The 12,840-nt window shown below is 39.2% G+C and overlaps 1 protein-coding gene across 23 annotated transcripts in view; it reads left to right on the top strand.

Moving 5' to 3' along the window:
• The window catches only part of Uty (ubiquitously transcribed tetratricopeptide repeat containing, Y-linked), a 160,587-nt gene that overhangs the window by 40,137 nt on the left and 107,610 nt on the right, over nucleotides 1–12,840 (top strand). For 20 of the 23 annotated variants that reach the window (XR_879400.3, XR_001782882.2, XM_011248585.3 and 17 more), the window contains 2 exons: nucleotides 6,124–6,182; nucleotides 8,311–8,431. The exons of the other annotated variants lie outside the window; for them this stretch is intronic. Coding sequence is in view for 18 of the 20 variants with exons in the window: in XM_011248585.3 (XP_011246887.1) it covers nucleotides 6,124–6,182; nucleotides 8,311–8,431 (180 nt within the window). In the remaining 2 variants the exon portion in view is untranslated. The remainder of the gene's footprint in view (nucleotides 1–6,123; nucleotides 6,183–8,310; nucleotides 8,432–12,840) is intronic. 23 annotated transcript variants of the gene reach the window in all.

Raw genomic sequence — 12,840 nt, 5'->3', positions numbered from 1 at the left:
CATTTTCTGTATCCATTCCTCTGTTGAGGGGCATCTGGGTTCTTTCCAGCTTCTGGCTATTATTAAATAAGGCTGCTATGAACATAGTGGAACATGTGTCCTTCTTACCAGTTGGGACATCTTCTGGATATATGCCCAGGAGAGCAACTGCTGGATCTTCCAGTAGTACTATGTCTAATTTTCTGAGGAACCGCCAGACTGATTTCCAGAGTGGTTGTACAAGCTTGCAATTCCACCAACAACGGAGGAGTGTTCCTCTTTCTCCACATCCTCGCCAACATCTGCTGTCACCTGAACTTTTGATCTTAGCCATTCTGACTGGTGTGAGGTGGAATTTCAGGGTTGTTTTGATTTGCATTTCCCTGATGATTAAAGTTGTTGAACATCTTTTCAGGTGCTTCTTAGCCATTTGGTATTTCTTAGTTGAGAATTCTTTGTTTAGCTCTGTGCCCCAGTTTTTAATAGTGTTATTTGATTTTCTGGAGTCCATCTTCTTGAGTTTTTATATATATATATATATATATATATATATATATATTGGATATTAGTCTCCTATCTGATTTAGGATAGGTAAAGATCCTTTCCCGATCTATTAGTGGCCTTTTTGTGTTGTTGACAGTGTATTTTGCCTTACAGAAGCTTTGCAATTTTATGAGGTCCTATTTATCAATGCTTGATCTTACAGCAGAAGCCATTGCTGTTCTGTTCAGGAATTTTTGCCCTGTGCCCATATCTTCGAGGCGTTTCCCCACTTTCTCTTCTGTAAGTTTTAGTGTCCTGGTTTTATGTGGAGATCCTAGATCCACTTAGACTTGAGCTTTGTACAAGGAGATAAGAATGGATCAATTCACATTCTTCTACTTGATAACAGCCAGTTGATCCAGCACCATTTGTTGAAATAAATGCTGTCTTTTTTTCACTGGATTGTTTTAGCTCCCTTCTCAAAGATCAAGTGATCATAGGTGTGTGCATTCATTTCTGTGTCTTTAATTCTATTCCATTGATCTGTCTGTCACTGTACCAGTAACATGTAGTTTTTATCACAATTTCTATGTAGTACAGCTTAAGGTCAGGCATGGTGATTCCACCAGAGGTTCTTTTATTGTAGAGATCATTTTTGCTATCCTAGGTTTTTTTGTTATTCCACATGTATTTGCAAATAGCCCTTTCTAACTCTGTGAAGAATTGAGTTGGAATTTTGATGGGGATTGCATTGAATCTGAAGATTGCTTTTTATAGCCATTTTTACAATGTTGATCCTGCCAATCCATGAGTATGGGAGACCTTTCCATCTTCTGAGATCTTCTTTAATTTCTTTCTTCAGAGACTTGAAGTTTTTATTATACAGATCTTTCACTTCCTTAGTTAGAGTCACGCCAAGGTATTTTATATTATTAGTGACTATTGAGAAGGGTGTTGTTTCCCTAATTTCTTTCTCAGCCTGTTTATACTTTGGGTAGAGAAAAGCCACTAATTTGTTTGAGTTAATTTTATATCCAGCTACTTCACTTGAGCCATTTATCAGGTTTAGGAGTTCTCTAGTGGAATTTTTACAGTCACTTATATATACTATCATATCATCTGCAGATAGTGATATTTTGATTTCTTCCTTTCCAATTTGTATCCCCGTGACCTCCGTTTGTTGTCTAATTGCTCTGGCTAATACTTCAAGTACTATATTGAATAGGTAGGGAGAAAGTGGGCAACCTTGTCTAGTTCCTGATTTCACTGGGATTGCTTCCAGCTTCTCTCCACTTAGTTTGATGTTGCCTACTGTTTTGCTGTATATTGCTTTTTTTTATGTTTAGGTATGTGCCTTGAGTTCCTAATCTTTCCAAGAATTCTATCATGAATGGGTGTTGGATTTTGTCAAATGCTTTCTCAGCATCTTAACGAGATGATCATGTGGTTTTTGTCTTTGAGTTTGTTTATATAGTGTTGATGGATTTCCGTATATTAAACCAACCCTTCATACCATGGATGAAGCCTACTAGATCATGATGGATGATTGCTTTGATGTGTTCTTGGATTTGATTAGCATTTTTTGGTTGGCAGACTTAATGACTGCTTCTATTTCTTTCAGGGGATATGGGACTATTTAGGTCATTAATCTGATCCTGATTTAAATTTGGTACCTGGTATCTCTGCAGGAATTTGTCCATTTCATCCAGGTTTTCCAGTTTTGTTGAGTATGGCTGTAGTAGGATCTTTTGTAGTAGGATCTGATGGTGTTTTGGATTTCATCAGGTTCTGTTGTTATGTCCCCGTTTTCATTTCTCTTTTTGTTAATTAGGATACTTCCCTGTGCCCTCTAGTGAGTCCGGCTAAGGGTTTATCTATCTTGTTGATTTTCTCAAAGAACCAGCTCTTGGTTTGGTTGATTCTTTGCATAGTTCTTTTTGTTTCACTTGGTTGATTTTATCCCTGAGTTTGATTTTTTTTTTTTTCCTGCCATCTACTCCTCTTGGGTGAATTTGCTTCCTTTTTTTCTAGAGTTTTTAGGTGGACTGTCAAGGTGCTAGTGTATGCTCTCTCTAGTATCTTTTTGGAGGCACTCAGAGCTATGAGTTTTCCTTAAGAATGCTTTCATTGTGTCCCATAAGTTTGGGTATGTTGTGGCTTCATTTTCATTAATTCTAAAAAGTCTTTAATTTCTTTATTTCTCCCTTGACCAAGGTATCATTGAATAGAGTGTTCTTCAGCTTCCACGTGAATGTTGGCTTTCTATTATTTATGTTGTAACTGAAGATCAGCCTTAGTCCATGGTGATCTGATAGGATGCATGGAATAATTTCAATGTTTTTGAATCTGCTGAGGCCTGTTTTGTGACCAATTATATGGTCGATTTTGGAGAAGGTGCCATGAGATCCTGAGAAGAAAGTATATCCTTTTGTTTTAGGATAAAATGTTCTGTAGATATCGGTTAAATCCATTTCTTTCATACCTTCTGTTAGTGTCAATGTGTCTCTGGTTAGTTTCTGTTTCCAGGATCTGTCCATTGATGAGAGTGGGGTGTTGAAGTCTCCCACTATTATTGTGTGAGGTGCAATATTTGCTTTGAGCTTTACTATAGTTTCTTTAATGAATGTGGATATCCTTGCATTTGGAGCATAGATATTCAAAATTGAGAGTTCATCTTGGAAGATTTTTACCTTTGAGTATGAAGTGCTCCTCGTATATTTTGATAACTTTGGGTTGGAAGTTGAATTTATTCGATATTAGAATGGCTACTCCAGCTTGTTTTCTTTGGACCATTTGCTTGGAAAATTGTTTTCCAGCCTTTTACCCTGAGGTAGTGTCTGTCTTTTTCCCTGAGGTGGAGTACCTGTAAGCAGCAAAACGTTGGTTCCTGTTTGTGTAGCCAGTCTGTTAGTTTATGTCTTTTTATTGGGGAATTGAGGCCATTGATATTAAGAGATATTAAGGAAAAGTAATTGTTGCTTCCTATTATTTTTGTTGTTAGAGTTGGGATTCTGTTCTTGCAGCTGTCTTCTTTTAGGTTTGTTGAAAGATTACTTTTTGCTTTTTATAGGGCGTAGTTTCCACCCTTGTGTTGGTGTTTTCCAATTATTATCCTCTGAAGGGCTGTATTCATGGAAAGGTATTGTGTGAATTTGGTTTTGTCGTGGAATACTTTGGTTTCTCTATCTATGGTAGTTGAGAGTCTTGCTGGGTATAGTAGCCTGGGCTGTCATTTGTGTTCTCTTAGTGTCTGTATATCCTCTGTCCAGGATCTTCTGGCTTTCATAGTCTCTGGTGAGAATTCTGGTGTAATTCTGATAGGCTTGCCTTCATATGTTACTTGACCTTTTCCCTTACTGCTTTTAGTATTCTATCTTTATTTAGTGCATTTGTTGTTCTGATTACTATGTATCGGGAGGAATTTCTTTTCTGTCCAGTCTATTTGGAGTTTTGTAGGCCTCTTGTATGTTCATGGGCATCTCTTTCTTTATGTTTGGGAAGTAATTGCTGCTTCCTGTTATTTTTGTTGTTAGAGTTGGAATTCTGTTCTTGTGGCTGGCTTCTTTTAGGTTTGTTGAAGGATTACTTTCTTTTTTTTTTTTAAGATTTATTTATTTATTATATGTAAGTAAGTACACTGTAGCTGTCCCCAGACACTCCAGAAGAGGGGGTCAGATCTTGTTACAGATGGTTGTGAGCCACCATGTGGTTGCTGGGATTTGAACTCTGGACCCTCGGAAGAACAGTCGGGTGCTCTTACCCACTGAGCCATCTCACCAGCCCCAAAGGATTACTTTCTTGCTTGTTCTAGGGCGTAGTTTCCATCCTTGTGTTGAAGATATTTACTGGCCCTTTAAGTTCAAAAATCTTCATTCTCATCTATACCTATTATCTGTAGGTTTTGTCTTCTCATAGTGTCCTGGATTTCCTGGATGTTTTGGGTTAGGATCTTTTGCCATTTTGCATTTTCTTTGATTTTTGTGCCCATGTTCTCTATGGAATCTTCTGCACCTGAGATTCTCTCTTCCATCTCTTGTATTCTGTTGCTGATGCTCACATCTATGGTTCCTGATTTCTTTCCTAGGCTTCTATCTCCAGAGTTGTCTCCCACTGGGTTTTTTTCATTGTTTCTACTTCCATTTTTAGATCTTGGATGGTTCTGTTCAATTCCATCACCTGTTTGGTTGTGTTTTCCTGTAATTCTATAGGGATTTTTCTGTTTCCTCTTTACGGTCTTCTACCTGTTTAACAGTGTTTTCCTGTAATTCCTTGAGAGATTTTTGTGCTTCCTCTTTAAGGGCTTCTACCTGCTTAGCAGTGTTCTCCTGTATTTCTTTAAGTGAGCTATTAATGCCCTTCTTAAAATACTCAACCAGCATCATGAGATATGATTTTAGATCTGACTTTTGCTTTTCGGGTGTGTTGGGGTATCTAGGACTCGAGGTGGTGGACATACTGGGTTCTGATGATGCCCAGTGGTCCTGGATTCTGTTAGCAAGATTCTTTCGTTTGCCTTTCGCCAACTGGTAATCTCTAGTGTTAGATGTTCTAGCTGTCTCTGGCTTGAGCTTGTTCCTCCTGTGATTCTTTAGCCTCTGTCAGCACTGCTGGGAGACCTACCTTCTCCTGTGTCCCAGTGGCCAGAACACTCTCTGCAGGCAAGCAGAGAAGTCCTCTTGCAGGGAAGGTGCACAGATACCTCCTGATTCCTGCCGTCAGAGCCCTCCCTGGAGGCCGACTCTCCTTTGGAAAGGAAGATGTCCAGGGGTCTGGGTCTGAGCTCTGTCCCCTGGCTGAGGATGAAGGCCCAAAGGGACCCTGTCTAAGAAGCGCTGTTGCTTTTGCCTCTCATGTGCTCTCCTGTGTAGACTGGTCTCAGTGATCCCAAGATTCTGAGTGTGCTAGGGCCTGCCTTTGTCCTTTGACCCTGTTGCTGCTAGCAAAAGACCCTCTGGGGCTTGCTTGTTTGTTTGGTTGGTTGGTTGGTTGGTTGGTTGGTTTTGGTTTTTTGAGACCAGGTTTCTCTGTATAACCCTGCCTGTCCTGGAACTCACTTTGTAGACCAGACTGGCCTGGAACTCAGAAATCCACCTGCCTCTGCCACCCAAGTGCTGGGATTAAAGGCATGGGCCACCACCGCCCGGCTCTCTGGGTTTTTAGAACACTCATCAGTGATCTCGGGGTCCCAGGTGTGGTAATATGCCTGCAGCGTGGAGAGATCTCTGGGGACCTTGGGGCCCTCCACAGAGTACGTGCTGAAGATGGCGCAGGGGTGGTGCCAACCAGAACGAACCCAGCTGCTACTCAGGCAGCTGTCCTTTGTCTCTGTTCCTGCTAGCACAAGACCCTCTGGGTTTTTTGGAAGTTATGCTACGTTCCACTCATCAGTGATCTCAAGGACCTGGGTGTTCTAGGGGACCTGCAGCATGGAGAGTCCTCTGGGAACCTTAGGGCCCACTGCCAAGATGTGTGTCTTCTATCTGGGAACTAAATGGTCAAAAGTGGGGAAGAATTCCCAGATTGGGATTAAATTTTTATACAGGGGTCTTGTAGGAGCAGCTGTTGCTCTTAACAACTGAGCAATCTCTCTAGCCTCCATTGCAGTTTTTTGATATATGTAACAATGGAAAACATTTAATAAAAATTATTTTTGCTTTACAGAATGCTGCCTTTTTATATGGTCTTGGTTTGGTCTATTTCTACTACAATGCATTTCAGTGGTAAGTTCACTACAAATGTGAGTCTCCCCACTCTCGTGGCTTTTCATTGGCTGATACAATCCAGAGGACAATGGGAGCAGAGACATCGAACAGGGGGTTTGGAAGCCCTGTGAGTACATAAGTGGTGAATAAACCATATTGGTACCCACAGTCAGTAGGCTTTACTTAAGGTGATTGGAGGTGTATAAAGTTTTAGGGATTTTAAGGGTAAGTACATCCTGGATACGCAAAGATTATTGGCTGGGGGATTAGGGTACCTGAAATGCCTCATTAGCATGGGAAGCATTTTGGTACTATCTGGTTCTGACTGAACAGATATTGTCAGGGGAAAGGAAATTCATATTGTAATCATACTAAGGCTATGTGATATTCCTCAGGTAGGAGGTTTTAAATTCCCCAGACAAGGTCAGAGAAAGAGAATCTCCTCTATTGTGCCAAATCCAAAGTCTATTGGTAATGGTGGAACTCAACCTTAATTCGCAGTGTTTTCCCAGTGAACTATACTATATGTAATTAATGAAGTATATTAATGTGCATACGCTTATGTTTCTAATTGTACTGTTTTTATCTTTCTATGATTCTAATGAGTTTTGACTCCTTATTCCTTTTATACAAGTATTGGACAGCATAATAAGTCTTTGTCAGGAGACAAAAGAGGAATTTTTTTATAATTTTTATTAATAGTTAGATTTCAACATTTGCTCTTTCATTAATTAGCTCTTTCATTTCGGTGTTGTGGTATAGTAGGCACAGAAACAATGGAACAAGAAAATACTCAAAGATACCATAACAATACACAGCTTCAAGGAATCCTAATAACTTAGTTCCTTCATACGGGTCCACCATCAAAGATTTCCATAATTTTCCAACAGTGCATGTAACCTAAGAATCTACTGTGTGTTAATATATTGATTAGGTTAAAGAAATAGTATCAGCTTGGTTTCTCAAAAGCTCATGAACAATAAGTTTTTAACATAGGGACAAATAATGTTGTAATGTAATAATGTAATAATGTTGTAATGGCAATGGTAAATTTAAAAAAACTATATGTGTGTGTGTGTATACACACATACAGACATACATGCATGAACACACACACACACACACACACACACACACACACATCTACATGTGTGTATCTGAGTGTCGATTTGTGCATATGATGCAATGCAGTGCCTGAAGAGATTAGAAGAGGATGTAGTTTTGAGTCATTGGAAATCAACTATGGTTGCTCTGCAAGAGCAATAGATTCCTTCACCATTGAACTATTTCTATAGTTGAAGCTGTAAGTTTAAAAAAAATTTGTTTTCTATATGCATTGGTATTTTCCCTAACTGTATGTTAGTTATATGCATACTATTTCTATAAGGCCAGAAGGTGGCTTTGGAGTTTCTGGTACTGCAATAAAAAAGAGTTAACTTAATTCATGAAAAATGTGCTACATGCTGAATGTGGTCACCCATGCCTTTACTCTCAAAAGGCATGAAGAGCTCTTTGAGTTGTAAGCCAGTCTAAATTGACCATGTCTCATCCCTTCACCATTAAATTAATATTTGTGTGTGTGTGTGTGTTGAAGGAAAAATACTTCCTTTTTAAATGTGATAGAATATAGGAAACCCAAGAAGAGAAAGAAAAAACTTTCACTTTTCCAAATCATTGTTTGTTATATGATAGAATGCCAGTGAATTGTCATCAGATACCTGATTGTAAAAGGCAAAACAGAGGTTTAGCATATTGCAACATTGGCATCTTCATTTCTTACCCTTTTAAGACTTTTCAATTACCTAAAAAAAACAGATATTATGTAGGTATGGGGACACATTCCTATATTCTCAATAGTTGTGGTATAGAGGTAGATGGATCAGAAGTTGTTCAAGATCTTTTAAAGTCACAGAGCCAAGTTCAAAACCTTTTACTACTTAAGATTTTTATTAGGATACATTTTGTCAGGTAATTGAAAATTTTTGAAATTAGGTTTGCTTCATGGGTTGTTTTTTTTTTTTTTCCCTTTTTACTGACATTTCAACAAATATTAGGAAACTAAAACATTTCCTGTATAATAGAGAATACATATGTTACAGACATAACTTTTTAATATTTTGTGTGTGTGTGTACCTTCTCTTTTCAGGGCAATTAGAGCTTTTCAGGAAGTCCTTTATGTTGACCCTAATTTTTGCAGAGCCAAAGAAATCCATTTACGACTTGGTTTTATGTTCAAAATGAATACAGATTATGAATCTAGTTTAAAGGTATGTGATTGAAGTTTTTCAGGTGTACTATAATCATATTCTCTCCCTCCCTCCCTCCGTCCCTCCCTCCCTCCCTCCGTCCCTCCCTCCCTCCTTCTCTCTCTCTCTCTCTCTCTCTCTCTCTCTCTTTCTCATCCAGTCCAATCCATACTTCTTAAGAGAGAAGATAGTAGTATCTGTTTTTGGTAGCTTAGAATGTTATGTTTCTGTTGAGGGTCAGAGGAGACTCTTATTCTTTTCTTTTTTCTTTTTCTTTCTTTTTCTTTATTTTTTTTGGATCAGTAGCAAGTAGACTTCCCTTAATAGGCCTCAACAAAGCCCTTCTTTTTCTGCCCTTATCTTGTTCACATGGGATGTTAAATCTTATAAATAGATTTTATTTTTTTATGTATTTATGCTGTTAGGTAAGAAGGGTATGTACACATGAGCACAGGAACTGTCAGAGGCTAGAAGAGGTTTTAAAAGTACATTATATCTTTTAGGTAGTTGTGAAGCACTACATGATGAGTCACCTCTCTAGGCCCATGTTTTAAATATGTAGGAGGATTAATTGTGATAATTCCATTTAAAGAGAAAGTTGAGAGGGTAAAGGTGATTATGATAGGTGGTAGAGTTGGATTCTATCACCAGTCGGATTGCTGGGATTGCCTTCCCCACTTAGACTAGAATCTTTTTTCTTTCCCCACTTAGAGAATTTTTCCTTTTCCTCACTTAGGATCTTTTCCCCTTAGTTTTCATAGTTTTACAACTGAGCAATAAATTCTATAATTACTTCTCTAAGTGTCTTCTCCTGCTACTTCCAACTAGCAGGCTGAAAGGTTAGAGCCAGGCAGTTCCTGCTGAGACAGAACAGCTTGAAGAAGAGCTGCTAAGTGCCAGAAAATGCAGTTTTTGGTCTCAGAGGATGTCAAAAGCAGGTTAGCTACAGCAGCACAGTAACTTAGAATTGGACAAGTAAACATTATAGTATACAGCAACCCTAAATACCTCGACAAAGCCTTAACCGCAAAAACTCTTCCCCCGCTGCTGCTTCAAGAAGAACTGAAAAGAAAGAAGAAACCTGGGGACTGGCCCCCTGGCAAAGATGTTTAGATGACTTGTGTTCAGTTGGCAAAACAAAACAAACAAAAAAAAAAACCCAACTAACCAGGACTAACATTACACTGAATAAGATATTACTATGATAGCCTTAGAAACTAATACTATATCATTAAAAACAGCCTTTTGGGCTTGGAGAGATGGCTTAGTGGCTGCTGTTCCAGACCACATATATTTGATTCCCAGTACCCAAGGGTGGAACACAACTGCCTGCAACTCCAATCACAGATGATCTGATCCTCTATTCTGGCCTCTGTGGACAGTGTGGTACATAGACATACATGTAGGCAGTATAGCTATACACATAAAACATATTCAAAAAACATTTTAAAAAGAAAAGAAGCAACATAAAATAGTAAACCAGCTGTATTGATAATGGAACATAAAAGGTAAAAGGGAAAGCACGAATATTACTTTGTGGATTAGTTTGTATCCAGAATTTGAACATACATATCTGTTTGACAATTGAAAAGCATGTATAACTGTAACTAGCAATCATACCTGTGGAATGGTTGGATGTTTCTTTTTTTGCTAGTTACCTTTTTTAATATAGATGACACTGGATTTAATGTGTGCTATAGACTTGAAATGTAAAATGTTTTGGTTTCTAAAAACGTAATAAAAGCAAATGTATTTTCATCATGCTAATTCATATAGTATTTGTGATTAGGCCTGTGATTAGACTCAGTCTTATACTTAGATTAGATTAGTATTGTGATTAGACCAGTCAGATTAAATTTTTTTTATTACATATTTTCCTCAATTACATTTCCAATGCTATCCCAAAAGTTCCCCATACCCTCTCCCCCACTTCCCTACCCTCCCATTCCCTTTTTTTTTTTTTTTTTTTTTTTTTGGCCCTGGCATTCCCTTGTACTGGGGCATATAAAGTTTGCGTGTCCAATGGGCCTCTCTTTTCAGTGATGGCTGACTAGGCCATATTTTAATATATATGCAGCTAGAGTCAAGAGCTTCGGGGTACTGGCTAGTTCATAGTGTTGTTCCACCTATACGGCTGCAGATCCCTTTAGCTCCTTGGGTAATTTCTCTAGCTCCTCCATTGGGGGCCCTGTGGTCCATTCAATAGCTGACTGTGAGCATCCACTTCTGTGTTTGCTAGGCCCTGGCATAGTCTCACAAGAGACAGCTATATCTGGGTCCTTTCAGCAAAATCTTGCTAGTGTGTGCAATGGTGTCAGCGTTTGGAAGCGGATTATGGGATGGATCCCCGGATATGGCAGTCTCTACATGATCCATCCTTTCATCACAGCTCCAAACTTTGTCTCTGTAACTCCTTCCATGGGTGTTTTGTTCTCAATTCTAAGAGGGGCATAGTGTCCTCACTTCAGTCTTCATTCTTCTTGAATTTCATGTGTTTAGCAAATTGTATCTTATATCTTGGGTATCCTAAGTTTCTGGGCTAATATCCACTTATCAGTGAGTACATATTGTGAGAGTTCCTTTGTGAATGTGTTACCTCACTCAGGATGATGCCCTCCAGGTCCATCCATTTGCCTAGGAATTTCTTTTTTTTTTTTTTTTTTTTTGTCTTTCTTTTTTTTTTTTCCATTTTTTATTAGGTATTTAGCTCATTTACATTTCCAATGCTATACCAAAAGTCCCCCATACCCACCCATCCCCACTCCCCTACCCACCCACTCCCCCTCTTTGGCCCTGGCGTTACCCTGTACTGGGGCATATAAAGTTTGCGTGTCCAATGGGCCTCTCTTTCCAGTGATGGCCGACTAGGCCATCTTTTGATACATATGCAGCTAGAGTCAAGAGCTCCGGGATACTGATTAGTTCATTATGTTGTTCCGCCTATAGGGTTGCAGATCCCTTTAGCTCCTTGGGTACTTTCTCTAGCTCCTCCATTGGGAGCCCTGTGATCCATCCATTAGCTGACTGTGAGCATCCACTTCTGTGTTTGCTAGGCCCCGGCATAGTCTCACAAGAGACATCTACATCTGGGTCCTTTCGATAAAATCTTGCTAGTGTATGTAATGGTGTCATCGTTTGGATACTGATTATGGGGTGGATCCCTGGATATGGCAGTCTCTACATGGACCATCCTTTCATCTCAGCTCCAAACTTTGTCTCTGTAACTCCTTCCCAGGGTGTTTTGTTCCCACTTCTAAGGAGGGGCATAGTGTCCACACTTCAGTCTTCATTTTTCTTGAGTTTCATGTGTTTAGGAAATTGTATCTTATATCTTGGGAATCCTAGGTTTGGGGCTAATATCCACTTATCAGTGAGTACATATTGTGTGAGTTCCTTTGTGAATGTGTTACCTCACTCAGGATGATGCCCTCCAGGTCCATCCATTTGCCTAGGAATTTCATAAATTCATTCTTTTTAATAGTTGAGTAGTACTCCATTGTGTAGATGTACCACATTTTCTGTATCCATTCCTCTGTTGAGGGGCATCTGGGTTCTTTCCAGCTTCTGGCTATTATAAATAAGGCTGCTATGAACATAGTGGAGCATGTGTCCTTCTTACCAGTTGGGGCATCTTCTGGATATATGCCCAGGAGAGGTATTGCTGGATCCTCCGGTAGTACTATGTCCAATTTTCTGAGGAACCGCCAGACAGATTTCCAGAGTGGTTGTACAAGCTTGCAATTCCACCAACAATGGAGGAGTGTTCCCCTTTCTCCACATCCTCGCCAGCATCTTCTGTCACCTGAGTTTTTGTTTTGATCTTTGCCATTCTGACTGGAGTGAAGTGGAATCTCAGTGTTGTTTTGATTTGCATTTCCCTGATGATTAAGGATGTTGAACATTTTTTCAGGTGCTTCTCTGCCATTCGGTATTCCTCAGGTGAGAATTCTTTGTTCAGCTCTGAGCCCCATTTTTTAATGGGGTTATTTGATTTTCTGGAGTCCACCTTCTTGAGTTCTTTATATATCTTGGATATATAAAGAACCTATCCCCTATCTGATTTAGGATAGGTAAAGATCCTTTCCCAATCTGTTGGTGGTCTTTTTGTCTTATTGACGGTGTCTTTTGCCTTGCAGAAGCTTTGCAATTTCATGAGGTCCCATTTGTCAATTCTCGATCTTACAGCACAAGGCATTGCTGTTCTATTCAGGAATATTTCCCCTGTGCCCATATCTTCAAGGCTTTTCCCCACTTTCTCCTCTATAAGTTTCAGTGTCTCTGGTTTTATGTGAAGTTCTTTGATCCACTTAGATTTGACCTTAGTGTAAGGGGATAGGAATGGATCGATTCGTATTCTTCTACATGATAACAACCAGTTGTGCCAACATCATTTGTTGAAAATGCTGTCTTTTTTCCACTGGATGGTTTTA

The sequence above is a fragment of the Mus musculus genome, chromosome Y (genome assembly GCF_000001635.26).
Source record: "Mus musculus strain C57BL/6J chromosome Y, GRCm38.p6 C57BL/6J".
NCBI lineage: Eukaryota > Metazoa > Chordata > Mammalia > Rodentia > Muridae > Mus > Mus musculus.
This window is presented reverse-complemented; position numbering and strand designations above follow the sequence as displayed.